The sequence below is a fragment of the Aedes albopictus genome, chromosome 3, assembly GCF_035046485.1.
Source record: "Aedes albopictus strain Foshan chromosome 3, AalbF5, whole genome shotgun sequence".
In the NCBI taxonomy this organism is placed as follows: domain Eukaryota; kingdom Metazoa; phylum Arthropoda; class Insecta; order Diptera; family Culicidae; genus Aedes; species Aedes albopictus.
This window is the reverse complement of record NC_085138.1, coordinates 166,874,453-166,895,205: the sequence shown is the minus strand read 5'-3', so window position 1 is coordinate 166,895,205 and position 20,753 is coordinate 166,874,453. Positions and strand designations below refer to the sequence as shown.

Here is a 20,753-nt window from a genome sequence, read left to right as displayed (position 1 = left end):
GAAGTTCCTTGAGAAATTATGTAGATGTTCCTCGGGAATTTCTCCAGAAATTTCCCGAGACTTTGTCCAGAAGATTCTGAGGTATTCCTGCCAAGGAACTCCTGGAAGAATTCCCGAGGAACTCCTGAAGGAATTCCTGAGGAACTCCTGAAGGAAATTCCAAGGATCTGCTGGAGAAATTCTCGAGGAACTACTGGAAGAATTTCCGAGGAACTCTTGGAGGAATTCCGGATGTACTTCTGGAGGAGTTCCCGAGAAACTCCTAAGAGGCTCCTGGAGGAATTCCCGAGGAACTCTTGGAGAGTTTTTTAGGATTTCTTGGAGGAACTCCTGGAAGAATTTCTGAGCAAATCCTGGTGGAATTCCTGTTGTACTTCTGGAGGAATTCCCGTAGGACTCCCGAGAACTCCTGGAGGATTTCCTGAGGATTACCGGGGAACTACTGGAGGAATTCGCGAGGAACTCCTGGAGGAATTTCCGTGGAACTCCTGGAGGAATTCCCGAGAAACTCCTGGAGAAATTCTCGAGGAACTGGAGAGATTCAATAAGATGTCCTGGAGGTGTTCTCGGGGAACTCCTGGAGGAATTTCCGTGTAACTCCTGGAGGAATTCCCAAGGATCTCCAGAAGAAATTTTCGAGGAACACCCGAAACTCTTGGAGTAATTTTCGAGGATTTCCTAGAGAAATTCCCGAAGAACTCCTGGAGGTATTCCCGAAGAACTCCTGCAGAAATTCCCGAGGAACTCCTAGAGGAACTCCCGAAAAACTCCTTGAGAAATTCTCGAGGATCTACTGGAAGGATTTGATAGGATTTCCAGGAGGTGTTCCTGGGAATCTCCACTTCGAGGTATATTGCCGTGGGGCTTCTTTAGATATTCCCAAGGATCTCCTCGAGGATCCTCGATGAATTCCCTGAGGAATTTCCGAGGGTTTCCTGGAGGAATTTCCAAGGAATTCCTGGAGAAATTACCGAGGCATTTCTGGAGGAATTACCGAGGAATGCCGGAAAAAGTTCTTGAGGAGCTCCTGGAGGAATTCCCGAGGAACTCCTGGAGGAATTTACGAGGACCTCCTAAAGGAATTCCCGAGGAACTCCTGGAGGAATTCCCGAGGAACTCCTGGAGGAATTCCCGAGGAACTCCTGGAGGAATTCCAGAGGAACTCCTGGAGGAATTCCCGAGGAACTCCTGGAGGAATTCCCGAGGAACTCCTGGAGGAATTCCCGAGGAACTCCTGGAGGAATTCCTTATGTACTCCTGGAGGAATTCTCGAGGAACTCCTGGAAGAATTCCCGAGGAACTGCTGTAGACATTCTCAAGGAACTCCTGGTGGAATTCCCGAGGAGCTCCTGGTGGAATTCCCGAGGAACTCCTGGTGGAATTCCCGAGGAACTCCTGGTGGAATTCCAGAGGAACTCCTGGTGGAATTCCCGAGGAACTCCTGGTGGGATTCCCGAGGAACTCTTGGTGCAATTCCCGAGGAACTCCTGGTGGAATTCCCGAGGAACTCCTGGTGGAATTTCCGAGGAACTCCAGGAGGAATTCCCGAGTAACTCCTGGAAGAATTCCAGGGAAATTCATGAAGGGATTTAATAGGATTTCCTGAAGGTGTTCTTGAGGATCTCCATTCCGAGATATATTGTCGTGGAGCTTCTTAAGATATTCCAGAGGATCTCCTCGAGGATTCTCGAAGAATTCCATGAGGAATTTCCAAGGATTTCCTGCAGGAATTTTCAAGAAACTCCTGAGGTATTTCTGGAGGAGTTCTCGAGGAACTCCTGGAGGAATTCTCGAGGAACTCCTGGAGGTATTCCCGAGGTTCTCTTGGAGGTATTCCCGAGGAGCTGCTGGTGTAATTCCCGAGTAACTCCTGGAGAAATTCTCGAAGAACTCCTGGAGGAATTCCAGAGGAACTCCTGGAGGAATTCCAGAGGAACAGCTGGAGGAATGCCCGAGGCACTCCTGGAGGAATTCCCGAAGAACTCCTGGAGGAATTCCCGAGTAACTCTTGGAGGAATTCCCGAGTAACACCTGGAGGAATACCAGAGGAACTCCTGAAGGAATTCCAGAGGAACTCCTGGAGGAATTCTCGAGTAACTCCTGGAGGAATTCCCGAGTAACTCCTGAAGGAATTCCCGAGTAACTCCTGGAGGAATTCCAGAGGAACTCCTGGAGGGATTCCAGAGGAACTCCTGGAGGAATTCCAGAGGAACTCCTGGAGGAATTCCAGAGGAACTCCTGGAGGAATTCCAGAGGAACTCCTGGAGGAATTCCAGAGGAACTCCTGGAGGAATTCCAGAGGAACTCCTGGAGGAATTCCCGAGGAACTCCTGGAGGAATTCCAGAGGAACTCCTGGAGGAATTCCAGAGGAACTCCTGGAGGAATTCCAGAGGAACTCCTGGAGGAATTCCAGAGGAACTCCTGGAGGAATTCCAGAGGAACTCCTGGAGGAATTCCAGAGGAACTCCTGGAGGAATTCCAGAGGAACTCCTGGAGGAATTCCAGAGGAACTCCTGGAGGAATTCCAGAGGAACTCCTGGAGGAATTCCAGAGGAACTCCTGGAGGAATTCCAGAGGAACTCCTGGAGGAATTCCAGAGGAACTCCTGGAGGAATTCCAGAGGAACTCCTGGAGGAATTCCAGAGGAACTCCTGGAGGAATTCCAGAGGAACTCCTGGAGGAATTCCAGAGGAACTCCTGGAGGAATTCCAGAGGAACTCCTGGAGGAATTCCAGAGGAACTCCTGGAGGAATTCCAGAGGAACTCCTGGAGGAATTCCAGAGGAACTCCTGGAGGAATTCCAGAGGAACTCCTGGAGGAATTCCAGAGGAACTCCTGGAGGAATTCCAGAGGAACTCCTGGAGGAATTCCAGAGGAACTCCTGGAGGAATTCCAGAGGAACTCCTGGAGGAATTCCAGAGGAACTCCTGGAGGAATTCCAGAGGAACTCCTGGAGGAATTCCAGAGGAACTCCTGGAGGAATTCCAGAGGAACTCCTGGAGGAATTCCAGAGGAACTCCTGGAGGAATTCCAGAGGAACTCCTGGAGGAATTCCAGAGGAACTCCTGGAGGAATTCCAGAGGAACTCCTGGAGGAATTCCAGAGGAACTCCTGGAGGAATTCCCGAGGTACTCCTGGAGGAATTCCCGAGGAACTCCTGGAGGAATTCCAGAGGAATCCCTGGAGGAATTCCAGAGGAGTCCCTGGAGGAATTCCAGAGGAATCCCTGGAGGAATTCCAGAGGAACTCCTGGAGGAATTCCCGAGAAACTCCTGGAGGAATTCCCGAGGAACTCCTGGAGGAATTCCCGAGGAACTCCTGGAGGAATTCCCGAGGAACTCCTGGAGGAATTCCCGAGGAACTCCTGGAGGAATTCCCGAGGAATCTCCTGGAGGAATTCCAGAGGAACTCCTGGAGGAATTCCAGAGGAACTCCTGGAGGAATTCCAGAGGAACTCCTGGAGGAATTCCAGAGGAACTCCTGGAGGAATTCCAGAGGAACTCCTGGAGGAATTCCAGAGGAACTCCTGGAGGAATTCCAGAGGAACTCCTGGAGGAATTCCAGAGGAACTCCTGGAGGAATTCCAGAGGAACTCCTGGAGGAATTCCAGAGGAACTCCTGGAGGAATTCCAGAGAAACTCCTGGAGGAATTCCAGAGGAACTCCTGGAGGAATTCCAGAGGAACTCCTGGAGGAATTCCAGAGGAACTCCTGGAGGAATTCCAGAGGAACTCCTGGAGGAATTCCAGTGGAACTCTTGGAGGAATTCCAGAGGAACTCCTGGAGGAATTTCCGAGGAACTTCTGGAGGAATCTCACAGGAACTACTGGATGAATACCCGAGTATTTTTCATGGATTGCAAGCAATTCCAAGTCGAATCCCAATAGGAAATCCAGGAGAAATCTCCAAAGAAATTCAAGATGGAATCCCCAAAGGATCTCTAGGAATAAGCCGTAAATTCCAAGAAGAAATATGGATATATGGAAATCTCGAAGGAATTCCAGGAGGAATCCACGACGGAATATCAAGAGAAATTACCGAAAGAATTTCAGGAGGAATTTAAGAAGGAAGTCCAGGAAGAATCCTGAAGGAATTTTAGAGAGAATTTGCAAAAAGGATTCGAGAAAAAATCCCCAAAAAAATTTTAGAAGGAACCATCGCAAAATATTCAGGAATTCCAAAATAAAATCCCAAAAGAACTGCAGCACAAATCCCAAAGCAATTCCAGCTATATTCAGTAAGCAATTCCAGTTGGAATCCCCTTGAAAATTCTAGCGGGAATTTCCGAGGGAATTCGAGAAAAAATCCCCAAAGGATTTCTAGGAGGAATTAACGAAAAATATCAAAAAGGAATCTCCGAAGAAGTTCCACGAGAAACTCCTGAGGAAATTCTAGGATTAATCACTGAAGGAATTCCAAGAGGAATCCCCGAAAGACTACCAGAAGAAATTCTCGAAGGAGTTCTAAAAGGAATCACTGAAGGAATTCCAGAAGGAACCCCTGAGAGAATTCAATGAGAAATTCCTGGAGGAGTTCCATGAGTAATACCAGGAGGAATCTCCGAAGATTTTCGAAGAGGAATCACCAAAAGATTTGCAAGAGAAAACTCGAAATCCAGGAGGAATCTTCGAAGAAATTCCAGTGGAAATTCCCGTATAAATTTCAGGAGGAGTCCCCGACGGATTATCAGGAGGAATTCCCGAAGGAATTCCAGGAGAAATCTCCGAAAAAACTCTACGAGGAATCGCCGAAGGAATTCCATAAGGAATCTTCAAAAGAATTCAAGGAGGAACCTCTCAAGGAATTACAGTAGAAATTCCTGCAGGAATCCCAGAGGGAACCCCTGAAGGAACTCTGGGAGGAATCTCCGAATTATTTCCAAGCGGAATAATCGAAGGATTTTCAAAAGGAATTTCCATAGTAAGGCCAGGAGAAATCTCCGAAAGAATTCCAGGAGGAATCCCCAAAGGCATTCTAGGAGGGATCCCCGAACGAATTTCTTGATGAATCCCCGAAGACCTTCTAGGAGAGATCATCGAAGGAATTCCAGGATGACTCTTGGAGGAATTCAAAGAGGAATCTCTAAAGGGAATCCAGGAGGAATCTCCGAAGGAATTCGAAGAGAAATAGTCAACGAATTTCAGGAGGAATTCTCAAAGGAATTACAGGAGGAATCTTCGAAGATATTCCAGGAGGAACCCTCTAAGGAAGTCCTGGGAAACCCGTGAAAGAAATCCAGGAGGAATCCCCCGAAGAAATTACAGGAGAAATCCCTGCAGAAATTCCAGGGGGAATTGCCGAAGCAATTCTGATATGAATGTCCGGAGGATTTCCAGGCGGAATCCTCGAAGGATTTTAGCGGAATCTTTTGAAGAATTCCTGGAGGACTTCCAGAAAGGCATCCTGGAGGAATCCTTGTAGAAACTCCATGAAAGATCCCTCAAGAAAATTGGGGAGATATGCGTGATTGTAATCCTAAGGAATTTATTGAAGGAACTCCTACAAGATTCCCTGAAAGAACTTCTGTAGGAATTCCTGAATGAGCTTCTGGAAAGATCTATGATATAGCTCATGGAGGCATCCGTGAGACCTCCTGGAAAATTCTCAATTTTAATCTACAATCTGAAAGTAGCCTAGCAGCGAAGGAAGAACTCCTGGAAGAATCCCTAAAGAAACTTCTCGAGGAATCCCCTAAGGATATCTTGAAGGAATCTTAGAAGGAAATCTTATATAGGAATCCCTGAATAAACTTCTGGGGGAATCCCTGAATTCTCTTGCAGGTAACCTTGGATCCTCCTATAATACTCTCTGAAGGAACTCATGTAGAGATTTGAAGGAACTTCTGTAGGAATCCCTGAAGTTAATCAGGAGGGATCTCTGAATAAACATCTGCAAGAATCCCTGATACTCCTGGAGGAATCTCTGAAGGAACCCTAGACTGAAGAAGGCCTAAGACTAGAGGCATCCCTCTTGAAGCTATTAGTATCCCTTAACGAACTCTTGGAGAGATCATCGAACGAACTTCTGAAGCAATCCAGGAAAGAACTCCCGAAAGAATCTCTGAAAAATATTCATGAGGCATCCCGAAGTAATTCCAGGCGGATTCCCTGAAGGAATTTCAGGAGGGATACTAGAAGGAATACCTGGAGGAAGCCTTGATAAAACTCCCGAAGTGATCACTGTAGGATCTCCTTGGGCGATCCCTATAAAACGCCAGGAGAAATAGCTTGAAGGAATTCTAGAGGAATTTGTGAAGGATGTCCTGGAGGAATCGCTGAGGGAACTCCTGGACTAGTTTCTAAAGAAACTTTTGTAGGAATTCCTGAAGGAACTTCAGAAGGAATTCCTGATTAAACTCTCAGACCCTGAGGATCTTCTGGATGCACCTCTGATGTATCACTAGAAGGCATCCCTGAACCCCCCAGAAAGAATTCCTAAAGGAATTCCTGGAGATTTCCCTGACGGTACTCCTGTCGAGATCTTCCTGAGAGATCTTCTGAAAAAAAAAACAATCCTGGAGACATCACTGAATCTTTCCGGAATAATCTCTGGAAAAACTTCTGGGGAGATATAAATGATGGACAGTGAATAAAATCTAAAGAAAAAAAATCATATAATTCGTATTTGAATGCACACTCTGAAATTCCATTTGAATTTCTTCACAAGTTCTTAATGAATCTTCTGCAGAATTGTTTCATGAAGGTGTCAGTCAAAGTTTTATGATAGTGATCGTGAAAAATTTCTATCCTAACTTTATATAAACCTAATTTTGTTCGTGTACTAATCACCGGCGCGAAAAATGAAAATCGGCGGCGTGACAAACACCGGCGTATGGCTCGCCGCCGATACCTTGGTCGGCGTCAGCGTGGGACAAAAAGTGTCCGCGGCGGCGCACAGGTCTACTTGAGGAATTGCCGAGAAGCTAATGGAGTAATTCTCGAGATATTTTTGAAGGAATTCCCGAGGAACTCCTGGAGAAATTCTAAAGGGAATTCTGGTGGTAATTCCGAGGATTTCCTAGAGGAATTCCCGAGGAACTTCTGGATGAATTCACGAGAACTCCTGGAGGAATTCCCGTGGAACACTTGGAGGAATTCCCGAGAAATTCTTAGAGGAATTCCCGAGGAACTCTTTGAAGAATTCCCGAGAAACTTCTGGAGTAATTCCCGAGGAACTCCTTGAATAAATCTCGAGAAATTTTTTTAGTAATTCCCGACGAACTCTTTGAGGAATTCCCGAGAAACTCTTGGAGGAATTCCCGAGAAACTCTTGGAGTAATTCCCGAGAAACTCTTTGAGGAATTCCCGAAAAAATCTTGAAGCAATTCCCGAGAAACTCTTGGAAGAATTCCCGAGGAACTCCTGGAGAAGTTTCTCAGGGACTACTGGAGGTATTACAGAGGATTTCCTGGAGGAATTCCCGAAGAACTCCTGGAGGAATTCCCGAGAAACTCTTGGAGTAATTCCCGAGAAACTCTTTGAGGAATTCCCGAAAAAATCTTGAAGGAATTCCCGAGAAAATCTTGGAGAAATTCCCGAGAAACTCTTGATGGAATTTCCGAGGAACTCCTGGAGAAGTTTCTCAGGGACTCCTGGAGGAATCCCAAGGAACTCCTGGGTGGTGTACGGGAAAAGCGAAGAAATGGAACTGCTATGCTGTTCCCATGAAACACAGAAGTTCTACCAGAAGCTCAACGCATCCCGTAATGGCTTCGTGCCGCGTCGCGAGCCGAAATATGCAGGGATAAGGACGTGGGCCACTTGCCCAATAAGACCGGTAGTCATCGAAGACCATGCTCGAGGAAGACCTGTAAGCACTCGGAGTTTTCGAGCACCGCGTGCTAAGGACGATCTTCGGCGGATGAACCACGAGCTCACTGTACTTTATGGCGAACCCAGCATACAGAAGGTGACCAAAGCCGGAAGAATTCGGTGGGCAGGGCATGTTGCAAGAATGCCGAATAACAAACCTGTAAAGTTGTTGTTTGTTTCATGGATGCAAGCTTAATAATCCGTTTTTGAGTTATTCCTCCAAAGACTGAACGCCATATATTCCAACATATACATTTTTCTGTGTCCAGATTTTTGCCCGTTCAGCTCTTAGAAACCAAACATACCTTAACCGTCCGCAGCATTTCCTCGACCGGATGATGGCGACGAATCCTTTCCGGTACTTTTTGTTGAAGAACGCATACAGGATCGGGTTGATGCATGAGTTGGACGCCCCCAGCCACTGGGCTATCGGAGTTGCAATCTGCAGCAACTCTTCTTCGCTGCTTTCCAGCGCACCGCCCAGCTTAATCCGGGCGAAGATCAAGTACAGCGGCAACCAGGATAGTACAAATAGAATAACAACTACAACAAGCATTTTAACAACTTTGATCTTGGACTTTTGCTGCATCCGATCCATCTGGGCATCCTTGGAGTCACCGGGGATGGATCGCCTCCAAACCTGCGGTGAAAAGTTGGCAAGAAACCAGTTAATGTTCCCGATCATTTTCTTCTGTAGACTTCCATTCTTACCTTGATCCAGATCAGTATATAACAAATGGTGATGAGCACCATTGGCAGCAGGTAGCACGCCACCAGGTTGGCCAGCAGAAAGTACAGCGCACCGTCGGTTCCGGGTGGCCACACTTCAACGCACAGCTGGATTTCCGGGGCTTCCGGAAAGATGGGCACCAGCTCGAAGAATAGGGCCCACGGTATGGTCGAGCTGAGCGCGATCACCCAGATGCACACGATCATGAATCGCGCCCGGCGTTTGGTGATTTGCAGCTTCAAAGGCCACCAGATAGCGAGAAATCTGTAAAGGGATAGAAGGAATGAAATTTGAATGAAGTTTGATGAATCAATCAGGGGGCTGTCCATAAACCACGTGGTCATTTTTTTGGGACTTTTCAAACCCCCCCCCCCCCCCGCGTGGTCATTTGCCCATACAAAAATTTTTATTGGTCCATACAAAATGGTCATTGGCCAAACCCCCCCCCCCCCCCCTAATGACCACGTGGTTTATGGACAGCCCCCAGGAGAAGTTTAAGATTTACAAAGGTAGAACTATCTATCGTAAATCCAATGTACCAGTTTCATTTTGATATATTAGAATGTGGTATCGGCATAGCATATCTTCATGTCTGCCACACGATATACACATGCAATGGTCATTGACAGAGGAAGCTCTAAGTTAATAACTGTGGAAGTACCCATAGAACAGCTGAGAAGCAAGCTCCGTCCCAGTGGGGACGTTACGTCAAGAAGAAGAAGACTTTTGAAGAAAAGAATACTGCGTTAATGTAGTAAAACTTTCTCCTCGCCACGATAAAAGACACGACAGGTCAAAATCATCCTCAACTTCAACCCAGTCGAGTGATAATGACAGTTTTTCGCCTCCGAGCCCAGGGCTTTTTATGTACCGTGATTTCGGGTGAAATTGATCAGTGGGGTGAAATTGATCGATGTGAGGTGCATTTCTGTTTGTCAAAAATAACGCTCTAAACTTAAAACAATGTGTGGAAAATGGCCATCATCTGGCTTATGGGTTATTGAATGATGGGTTTACATATTTTGTAGCCAATTAGTCACATATTTCAGTATTAAATCCAATATTTTCCAATATTGAGTGTTAGGCGAACTTCAAAGACACTTTCAAACTTTTGTTACCGTAGCTGTATCGCACATGTAAAAAATATTCGAATGAATGTTTCTAGCTGCCAAGCATTCGCTTAATCCGATTTCGTCATCAAAAGTTCTATAAATATTTAAATGTATGCACAAATGTTTAATTTTCGGAAATACGGTAGTGTAATTACATATTTAGTATGAAAATTGCATACTTTCAGGCGTTTGCTCGGGATTTATTCAACTTTAAACATAAATAATAAAAAAAATTAGTAAAGTTGTAAAAGTTTGGCATGGCTTTTCGCAATCTGGGGTTGTTAATTTAGGTGGAAAAAATATTTTCAGGACTTACAAAGGCATTCCACTGACTGATCAATTTCACCCCGAAAGTAAAATTTTTGATTTTTTATTTCAAACTTCATTTATTGTGATAAAATGATTTGTAATAGAAGTTTTAACCTCGTTGACTGATGAAAACCGTGGTCGTACTTGTTTCAAAACTTTGAGTTCAATCATATCGATGAATATTCAAAAATTAGGCGCCGAAAATTGCGAAAAGTGATCAATTTCACCCGAAATCACGGTACTATGTTTCACCACAGAAAGAAACAAAAAACTATGTTTCTTCTTTATTAAAACTCACACTTCTGTCGTGTGTTGTTTGTGGGCACAATTCATGCTGTGCAGCACCGGAGAAATGTTTTTCCCCAACTCTTTCCTCACCGTACACGAGGCCAGCCGTTTAGGCCACATAAAAGCACTGCGTGGAAAGCGGTCCAAAGTCTCGAAAATTGGTGTCACCGGCAGCAGCAACAGCGGAGAACGAAGCGGAAGATGGGCCCCCACTACTGGTGACATTTTTGCTCACTTTCGAAAGTCGACGGAGGAGTTGGTGTGTCGAGTCTCTGTTGTAGCTGTCAGGACATGTCTTTCGAGCTCATCAGGTCTTATCCTGGCAGCCATCCTGTGGTTGTTCCCCAGTAGTGGTCTTTCAGTGACGTTTGGAGAGAACCGTTGAGAATGGGAATAAATCAATCTTCAATGGTCAATTCAGTATAGTTTGTTCGAGCAGCGGGAATACGGTCTCGTGCAGCAACGGCGTAATAGGCGCGATATCAGTGCCTTCAACATTGGCCTATAAGTACTTTCCAGCTTACCACGGTAACTTTCTGTTCTTAGCATACATACATACATTCATTTGTTCAACATCACATAGACAATACGTAATCAACAATAATACGCCACAATACTCGGTTTGGGGCTGCCGATCTCCATCCTCGGTCGCGCCCAATGCTCGCCAAGTCACACTCCACCTGGTCCGCCCATCTTGCTCTCTGTGCTCCACGCCTTCTTGTGCCAACCGGATCAGTTGCAAACACCAGTTTTGCAGGGTTGTTTTCCGGCATTCTTGCAACATGCCCTGTCCACCGTATCCTTCCGGCTCTGGCCACCCTCTGGATGCTGGGTTCGCCATAAAGTGCAGCGAGCTCGTGGTTCATCCTTCTCCGCCACACACCGTTCTCCTGCACGCCACCGAAGATCGTCCTTAGCACGCGTCGCTCGAAAACTCCGGGTGCTTGCAGGTCCTCCTCGAGCATGGTCCATGTCTCGTGTCCGTAGAGGACCACCGCTCTTATTAGCGTTATGTACATGGTGCATTTCGTACGTGTGTAAATCTTTTTCGACCGCAGTTTCTTCTGGAGCCCGTAGTAGGCCCGACTTCCGCTGATGATGCGCCTCTGAATTTCACGGTTCACGTTGTTGTCAGCCGTTAGCAAGGAACCGAGGTAGACGAATTCCTCCACCATCTCGAAAGTATCCCCGTCTATCGTAACATTACTACCCAGACGGATCCGGTCGAGCTCGGTTCCGCCTACCAGCATGTACTTTGTTTTTGAGGCATTCACCACCAGTCCGCCCTTTGCTGCTTCGCGTTTCAGGCGGGTGTACATCTCTGCCACCGTTCCAAATGTTCTGGCAATAATGTCCATGTCGTCCGCAAAGCACACAAACTGTGAAAATCGTTCCCCGGCTGTTGAGCCCGGCTCGTCGCATCACACCTTCCAGAGCGATGTTGAAGAGTAGACATGAGAGTCCGTCACCTTGTCGCAGTCCCCGGCGAGATTCGAATGAGCTGGATAGTTCACCCGAAACCCTTACGCAGTTTTGCACACCGTCCATCGTTGCTTTAATCAGTCTAGTCAGCTTCCCAGGAAAGCCGTTTTCGTCCATGATTCTCCATAGCTCTGCGCGGTCGATACTGTCGTATGCTGCCTTGCAGTCGATGAACAGGTGATGCGTTGGGACTTGGTATTCACGGCATTCCTGGGGGATTTGCTGCACGGTGAAGATCTGGTCCGTTGTCGACCGGCCGTCGATGAAGATGGCTTGCTAACGTCCCACGAACTCATTCGTTTTAGGTGACAGACGACGGAAGATGATCTGGGATAGCACTATGTAGGCAGCATTCAAAATGGTGATCGCTCTGAAGTTCTCACATTCCAAATGGTCGCCTTTCATGTGAATGGGGCAGATGACCCCATCCTTCCACTCCTTCGGTAGCTGTTCGGTTTCCCAGATCCTGACTATCAGCCGATGCAGACAAGGGGTCAACTTTTCTGGGCCCATCTTGATGAGTTCAACTGCGATACCATCCATACCAGCTGCTTTGTTGATTTTTGAGCTGCTGAATGGCATCCTTAACTTCCCTCAGCATGGGAGTTGGTTTATTTCCGTCCTCGCTGCAATGGCGTCGTCGTTTCCTTCGTTGCCGTGGTCTTCCGTGCCTACGTTCTCCACGCCATTCAGGTGCTGATCGAAATGCTGCTTCCACCTTTCGATCACCTCACGTCCGTCCGTCAAGAGGCCTTCGTCTTTATCCCTGCATATTTCGGCTCGCGGCACAAAGCCGTTGCGGGTCAACGCATCCTTCTGATAGAACTTCCGTGTTTCTTGGGAACGGCACAGCAGTTCCATTTCTTCACACTCCGCTTCTTCCAGGCGGCGCTTTTTCTCCCAAAAGAGGCGGGTCTGCTGTTTCCGCTTCTGTTTGTAACGTTTCACGTTCTGTCGAGTCCCTTGCTGCAGCATTACCGCCCTCGCTGCGTTCTTCTCCTCCAAAACCGTTCTGCACTCTTCGTCGAACCATTCGTTCCGTCGATTCCGTTCCACGTACCGGATGGTGCTATCGGCTGCGCCGTTGATGGCTGCTTTCACTGTACTCCAGCAGTCCTCTAGAGGGGCCTCATCTGGCAACGCGGGCTCGAGATTATGCGCGTATGCTGATGCGACATCCGGTTGCTTCAGTCGCTCTAGGTTGTACCGTGGCGGTCGCCGGTACCGTACATTGTTGAGGACGGAGAGTTATAGGCTCAGTTTGACCATCACCAGATAGTGGTCGGAGTCGATGTTGGCGCCACGATAGGTCCTGACGTCGATAATGTCGGAGAAGTGCCGTCCGTCAATCAGAACGTGGTTGATTTGAGATTCCGTCTGCTGTGGTGATCTCCAGGTGTAACGATAAGGGAGGCTGTGTTGGAAAAAGGTGCTACGTATGGCCATATTTCTGGAGGCAGCGAAATCAATGAGTCGTAGGCTATTTTCGTTCGTCTGCTGGTGGGCGCTGAACTTACCAATGATTAAATCTAAACGATCGCACCATGGATCCTGTCCAACACACCTCTTGCAGCGCTACGATGCCGAACCCGCGGTCCTTCAGTAGATCAGCGAGTATGTGTTTGCTCCCTATGAAGTTGAGAGATCGGCAGTTCCACGTACAGTAGACGTTCGGTCGGTGCAAAAGGTTTAACTGCAAAGCTTTTTAACTGAAAGTCCGGTAAGTGCAACAAATTTGCAGTTATCGCACCGCTATCCGTTAAAACAGTGCGCCATGTTAGCTCAAGTGAACAATCGAATGAATTTCTCGTTCATTTAACGTCAATTGATAGATTTTGACGCCTATCTGACGTTGCAGTTACCGAATTTTGTTCGCTAAGTGAAACGTAAACATAATGCAGTTATCGAACGTCTACTGTACCGAGTTTCCAATCGCAAGTCCGTTTTGTTCGCTGGGGTCGTTGCCGTTGATCTCGGTTCGTATTATTCTGTTGCTAATTTTCCGTTACAATGTTTTGTTTTTACAGCTGGCTCGTAGGGCCTGACATAAACCCCCTACATTCCGGAGGACCATAGTACACAGTTGAGCTTAGAGTCCTTCCCTGGCACTCGGACGTAGATCAGCCGCCCCTAACATGGGGATCAGACGCTGTTGTGAGCCGCTCCTCCTAGAGAACAGACGCTCAGGCTTGCCGAAGCAATTCCCCTCCCCCCCTTCCCTGTCAGCCTACGATCAAAGATCCCACCGGGGTTGGTTACCCGATCTTCCCAAAGGTTGCTCATAGTTTCAGGCCGGTAGCACGTGGAGGTATAGGGATAGAAGTTGCTGGGCAGAGGCTAGTGGATCACAAAGGGATCTGAATTGCGCAGCATATCCAGCCTTTACCGTGCTACGATGAGCTCATCTTAATAGCGAAATCACTCAAGTTGAACAAGGCTGCGAGTCCGGACGGTATCTCGACAGCAGCCATCAAGACGCCTATCGAGGCATGCCCTACTATGTTCAGAATGGCTATGCAGATGTGGTTCTGTTGTCTAAACACGGGAAGCCACCCGGCAGCCCGTCGGCATACAGACCTATCTGTCTTCTGGACACCTCCGGGAAACTGATGGAATGGATCATTCTGTCGATGCTGATGGTCTATACCGAGAAACCAGATGGTATTTCGGATAACCAGTTTGGCTTTCGGAAAGGTCGATCGACGGTGGACGCTATTGGCGTTGTAACCAAAACGGCCGAAATAGCGCTCCAAAAGAAGCGAAATGGAATCCGCTATTAGGCGGTTGTCACGCTGGACGTAAAAAATGTGTTCAATAGCGTTAGCTGCGACAAGGTGACGGACTCTCATGTCTACTCTTCAACATCGCGCTGGAAGGTGTGATGCGACGAGCCGGGCTCAACAGCCGGGGAACGATTTTCACAAAATCCGGTCAATTTGTGTGCTTTGCGGACGACATGGACATTATCGCTAGAACCAAGGTTGCAACCATTCATTTGCAAAGATTTACATTCATTTGCTATTATCTCAGTTCAGATGCATGGTATCGAAAAACAATGTATGGATGAATTTAACCTTGTAGTTTTATCTGAAAGTTTGCCGAATAACATTGGGGTCGCACACGCATACCAAAGTCGTGAGCGAGCTGTGAAGGCAACTCTCCACGCGGTGAATGTAAATTACATTCACGCTGTGGAAAGTTGCCTTCACAGCTCGCTCACGACTTTGGTATGCGTGTGCGACCCCAATGTTATTCGGCAAACTTTCAGATAAAACTACAAGGTTAAATTCATTCATACATTGTTTTTCGATAGCATGCTTCTGAACTGAGATAATAGCGAATGAATGTAAATCTTTGCAAATGAATGGTCGCAACCTTGGCTAGAACATTAGGAACGGTGGCAGAACTGTACACCCGCCTGAAACGCGAAGCAGCAAAGGTCGGACTGGTGGTGAATGCCTCAAAAACAAAGTACATGCTGGTAGGCGGAACCGAACACGACCGGATCCGTCTGGGTAGTAATGTTACGATAGACGGGGATACTTTCGAGGTGGTGGAGGAATTCGTCTACCTCGGATCCTTACTGACGGCTGACAACAACGTGAGCCGTGAAATTCGGAGGCGCATCACCAGCGGAAGTCGGGCCTACTACGGGCTTCAGAAGAAACTGCGGTCGAAAAAGATTCACCCACGCACCAAATGCACCATGTACAAAACGCTAATAAGACCGGTGGTCCTCTACGGGCACGAGACATGGACCATGCTCGAGGAGGACCTACAAGCACTCGGAGTTTACGAGCGACGCGTGCTAAGAACGATCTTCGGCGGTGTGCAGGAGAACGGTGTGTGGCGGAGAAGGATGAACCACGAGCTCGCTGCACTTTACGGCGAACCCAGCATTCAGAAGGTGGTCAAAGCCGGAAGGATACGGTGGGCAGGGCATGTGGCGTACTATTGTTGATTATGTCTCGTCTTAATGATGTTGAACAAATAAATGTATGTATGTATGTAGCGTTAGCTGGGCTGCCATCGAGTGCGCCATACACCACCTAAGAGTCCCGGTTAGCCTATGCCGGACAGGGATGGGAACACTCACTTGCGAAGAGTTACACTCACTTGCTGTTTTCTCAGCTCAGAAGCGTGCTATCAAGAAACGATGTATGGACGACTTTTGGCTTGTGGTTTTGTCCAAAAGTTTGTCGAATAGGGTACGGGTCGCAAACCCATACCTAAGTCGTGACAGAGCTGCGAAAGCGACTCTCCACGAGGTGAGTGTAATTTACATTCACCTCGTGGAGAGTTGCCTTCGCAGCTCCCTCACGTATTCGATATGCGTGTGCGACCCATACTTTGTTCGGCAAACTTTTAGACAAAAGTCGTCCATACATCGTTTCTTGATAGCACGCTTCTGAGCTGAGAAAACAGCAAGTGAGTGTAACTCTTCGCAAGTGAGTGTTCCCATCCCTGATGCCGGATGCTAGAGAGTTACTTCTAGAATAGGCTGCTAATCTATGACACCGAGAGGATCTACTACGACATCACCGCGGGGGTACCTCATGGGTCCATCTTGGGCCCGGTACTATGAAACGCGGTGTTCGATGATGTATTGAGACTCAAACTTCCACCGGGCGTAAAATTGGGCGGCTTTGCCGATGATATTACCCTTGTAGAACAAGACGAGTCGATAGAGGAATTGAAACTGACAGCAACGCATGCAATCGGCATAGTGGAGGACTGGATGAGGTTGAGCACCACACAACGAAGGTGGTCGTGACAAACAACCGCAAGTCTGAATAACAATCGGAATGATCTCACCCAGTTCCATGTCGTCGGATGACCGCAACCACTCCTTGGCTCCTTCAATTTTCTACGATACCGTTGGTTACCAAGTGTGCATCCATTTTCATCACTTCACGTGTTACGCTTTTCACTTTTTTCCGCTGAACAATGCAATGCGACCGAGATCCCCATCGAAACTGCCCCAAAACACGCGTCATTTTTCGTTTTTCCCCAAACAATGCAACGCGATCGAGATCCCCATCGCAACTGCCGAAACACGCGTCAGTTTTCGTTTTTTTTTTCATTGAGAAGCAGGCTTGGTAACTAATCAACTAATTCTGAAAAACAATAATGGTCTTGCATTTAGGCCAGTAAACACGCCACTGATCGTTGTCAGTATAGCCCAAGGAAGTTCCCAAAAGTGTATAGAACATAACTGAACGGGCGGACGGAACACTCTACGGAACGGAACCAGAAGAAGGACAGGCACACAACACATCTACATTCTACATATGCATAAACGGAAAAGTTATTCCTCTTGTGTGGTAACCCAAAATAACGCCATAAAACCGGCAAACTACCATGAATCGTCCCCTTCTACACTCATCTCTCCTGATGATGATGGCCCTCGAGGGATGACGCCGTTCCCATCAGTTGCCATGCCGCTTTACCTCTTACACGCCAGAGATCGGGGAAGGGAGCCGGTAAAAAGTTTGGAAACCCTATACGGAAACAATTTTCACTTCGGTGACTTTTGTTGCACGCTGCCGCAAAGCTGAAAGGCTAAACTCCGCACCGCAAGGTCTCATGTCTGAAACTGGGGAATCTAAGAAAAATCCATTCCATCTGGCCTCGTCGTAAATGGGCTCATTAGTTACGCCTGGGTTGCTCGTCAGAGAGCTAGCTGACTATGCAACAGAAACGTGGGCGAAGTTATTTTCGGCAGAATATTTAATGCACCTGGAAAATGTTTCTATGTGCAGCATGAATATGAATTGGGCTTGGAGTGAGCCCTATGAGTAAAGCACGGTGAGGCGAGTTTGGAGTAAGTGAATTCGTAAAAATGGTCGAGGATTGAATATTTTCAATTCCTTGAAAAACATCTAAAGAATTGAATGGTCATTTTGGAACAATTGCATGTCTTTCCATCGCGACCATATCGAATATTCGGAGAAAAACAAAATCGTCATTCGAGCTTATGATCGAATCACACATTTTATTTTTTTGCACATCGATTTTGCTCACAACCTTTATCCTTTTTCCCGTTCTTTCGTTTTCCGGATGTGCTATCTTTCCTAGCTCCCGCTTTCTTACTCTTCCGCTTTCCGCAACAAGTTGCCTGAGGCGATTCCACTTCCACCGTATTGGGCCGGGGCAGAGGCAAGCCGCTTCCACATCCACCGCCACAACCCCCCGGTGCCGCCCCGCATGCTGCAGAACTTTGTCCAAATTCGTCACACCGGTGCAGAGGGCACTTTGGGTCGTTTCTTCCGAGGAATACCCTATCCGAAGCGGCCATGCGCATGACCATGTCGGCGGAGCTATCGGCCGAATTCTTGGTTCGACCGCAACAGCTGTCCATCAGGTCTTCCATCCGATCGTCCTGATCCGGGTTCGACAGAATCTGCCCGATAAGCGTTTGAGTTTCCTCCAGCGATTTACGAGGGTTAACTACGGGAGAGCCGGAATACAACGGCGAAGAGAAATTGTACGTAGTAATGGTACTAATGGAATCGGTTGAGCTGATTTCGTCGCGACACTTTTGGAAGGGATCGGAGCAATGTTTCGTAGCCAAAGGACTAAAATGTTGGTGGAGTGATGATCCCTCCATCTGTACAGCGTGGTTCACCATCAGTCCCGGCTGTTTGTTGAATGACTGTACGCTGATGCATTTATCTTGATGAATTTCCTCCACCCCATGCTGGCTAGCCCGTTTCGGCTTCTTGCAACTGCAGCGACGCTTCTCAATGCTGGATGCCTCAGATGAACCATGCTCCAAGTCTCCTAGTTGTACCTCTAGCTTGCGCTTGAGGTCGTTGATTGTTTTGACGAGTCGTTCCTTGTCTGGGTAGGTTGAGTTGCGGTAGTGTTTCCGACAGATTCGGGTGATGTTGGCATCGGAAAAATTCCGGGATGTTACTATTTCTTGCGTGAGACGGTACAGGAAACGGGACATTTCCTGGTCTTCGGTTACGCTGAAAGGAACGCAAGGTTAGGCTAGTTGTAGAGATTGCAGTCTCAAACATATTACGTGCTAAATAGCGGTTTTTCAGTAACGGATAGTCGGTTCCCATCACTGGAGATTTCTTTGAAGCAGTTCGAACAATACGTCATAATTTGTGATTGCAAAACGCTGACTGGCACTTCCAGTGCAGTGATCACTTTGATTTCATATTTATTCAATACTGTTTAAATGCAACGTGGAAAAAAATATTACAGTCGACTCTCTACATCTCGATATTTAAGGGACCATCGAGATAGGGAGAGATCGAATTCAAGAACCAATTTGCATACTAGATTGAGAAATCGCCCGTAACTAGGAAAAACCGTCAACAAACAGATGTCACTTTGCCTTCTCAGAATGTTTTGCACCCGAGAAACAAGATCTAGCAACCTGTAAAAACGGGCATATCGACATATGGAGAGAAAATCTAGAACAAAAATGAACGAGATCGCATCGAGATAGAGAGATATCGAGATAAGGAGATATCGACAAGTAGAAAGGTAAAATGTATGCAGATAGAAGGGACCGACCAAGCCATCGAGATAGGGAGAGATATCGAGATGTAGAACATCGACATGTGGGGAGTCGACTGTATTGTTTTTTTTTCGAGATCCAAATGAAAATTTTCAAACGTTTCCTAGAGTGTGTAAGAAATTGAGAAATAGGGCGCCTTGGTTTCGCTAGCGAGTTATCAATGGGTCAAGAGCTGTGTGCTTAGCTGGTAGTGTAGTCTGGGTATTGTACTACTGACATCAGCTAGATTGAGGAGGTACGTCTCGAACGTCTGTTCACCAAGGAGGTGCGGCTTAAACAACGTCTGTTCTGGCATCCAGCGGCTGAGTATGAAATGGTCCTCCACCGGAAGCTATACCTAAGGTGACAGCCCCACCACGATGGATACGAGACCTTAGGCCAATGCCCTACTGTTCTCGAAACCCAAAAACCGTTACAGAAACCGAAAATGAAAGATTACGAACTGATTCAACGGCAACGACTTTTAGAGCGAAACAACGGACAAGAATTGGAACTTGACTTGGAATGTACTGATCCTAGCCCAGCAGGGAAAACTGGCACAACTAGTCAATGAGGTATCCCGTATGAAGCATGAGATCCTAGGACTGAGCGAACTGTAGGGAACACAGATTGGTGTCGGGTCAAACTCTGCTATTTTCTGGTCTACGAGGTGAACATGCTCTTCGTCACCGTAGAGTTGGTTTCTTGCTCAGCGCTCACGCCCATGACTTGGGAACCTATTCGTGAGAGGATAATTGTGGCCAGATTCTGAACACGGGTTCGATACCTTACCATGATCCAATGTTACGCGCCAACCGATGCTGCCGAATTGCAAGACAAAGAGAACTTTTACAGTCAACTGAATGCTGTCGTGGTGTCGTGGTCAAGATTCCGAAAGATGATATCAAGATCCTCATGAGTGACTTCAACGCGAAGGTTGGTTCCGACAACACTCGGTCTATGAGCACGTCATGGGACGTCATGGTCTCGGAGAAATGAGCGAGAACGGTGGGCTGTTTGCAGAGTTTCATGGCAACAATGGCATGGTGATTGGGGGTTCGCTCTTTCCTCATCGACCAGTGCACAAAGTGACATAGGTTTCCCGTGATGACGTCACGGAAAAATCAAATCGACCGCATCATTTCCTAATCGGCGAGATCCGATTGCGCATTGTTAGGATCCATCGACAGGAAGAGAAAATCGGGCGCCGGTTCAACACACGCCGACTGGAAGACGCTGCGGTGAAAAGGTCCTTCGTCGAGGTGCTCGAGAGCCGTACTGCGGATATTCCAGAAGGTGGAAGCGTAGATGATCAATGATACGCTATCAAAAACGCCTTCGGCGAGACTAATTTGGGTGAGCTACGCACCCGAAGAAAGCAGTGGATCTCAGATGAGGAAGAGGAAGAGCGAAGGAACACCAAGGCTGCGATAGAGCGAGCGAAAACACGAGGAACCAAAGCCGTAGCCCGTCAGCGCTATTTGGCACTTGAGAAGGAAGTGAAA

At 47.3% G+C, this 20,753-nt stretch overlaps 2 protein-coding genes across 3 annotated transcripts in view; both read right to left on the bottom strand.

Moving 5' to 3' along the window:
• LOC109402751 (neuropeptide SIFamide receptor) overlaps positions 1-20,753 on the bottom strand; it is a 772,929-nt gene that overhangs the window by 14,482 nt on the left and 737,694 nt on the right. For both annotated transcript variants that reach the window (XM_062859970.1, XM_062859971.1), the window contains exons 4-5: positions 8,523-8,805; positions 8,117-8,451 (exon numbers count right to left, since the gene is read on the bottom strand). In XM_062859970.1, coding sequence (XP_062715954.1) covers positions 8,117-8,451; positions 8,523-8,805 — 618 coding nt within the window. The remainder of the gene's footprint in view (positions 1-8,116; positions 8,452-8,522; positions 8,806-20,753) is intronic.
• On the bottom strand, positions 17,692-18,918 carry LOC109422522 (uncharacterized). Its single transcript, XM_062859295.1, has 2 exons — positions 18,763-18,918; positions 17,692-18,706 (listed from the first exon to the last, which is right to left on the bottom strand). The coding sequence occupies exons 1-2, from the start codon at positions 18,843-18,845 to the stop codon at positions 17,728-17,730; spliced, it is 1,062 nt and encodes a 353-aa protein (XP_062715279.1). The 5' UTR covers positions 18,846-18,918; the 3' UTR covers positions 17,692-17,727.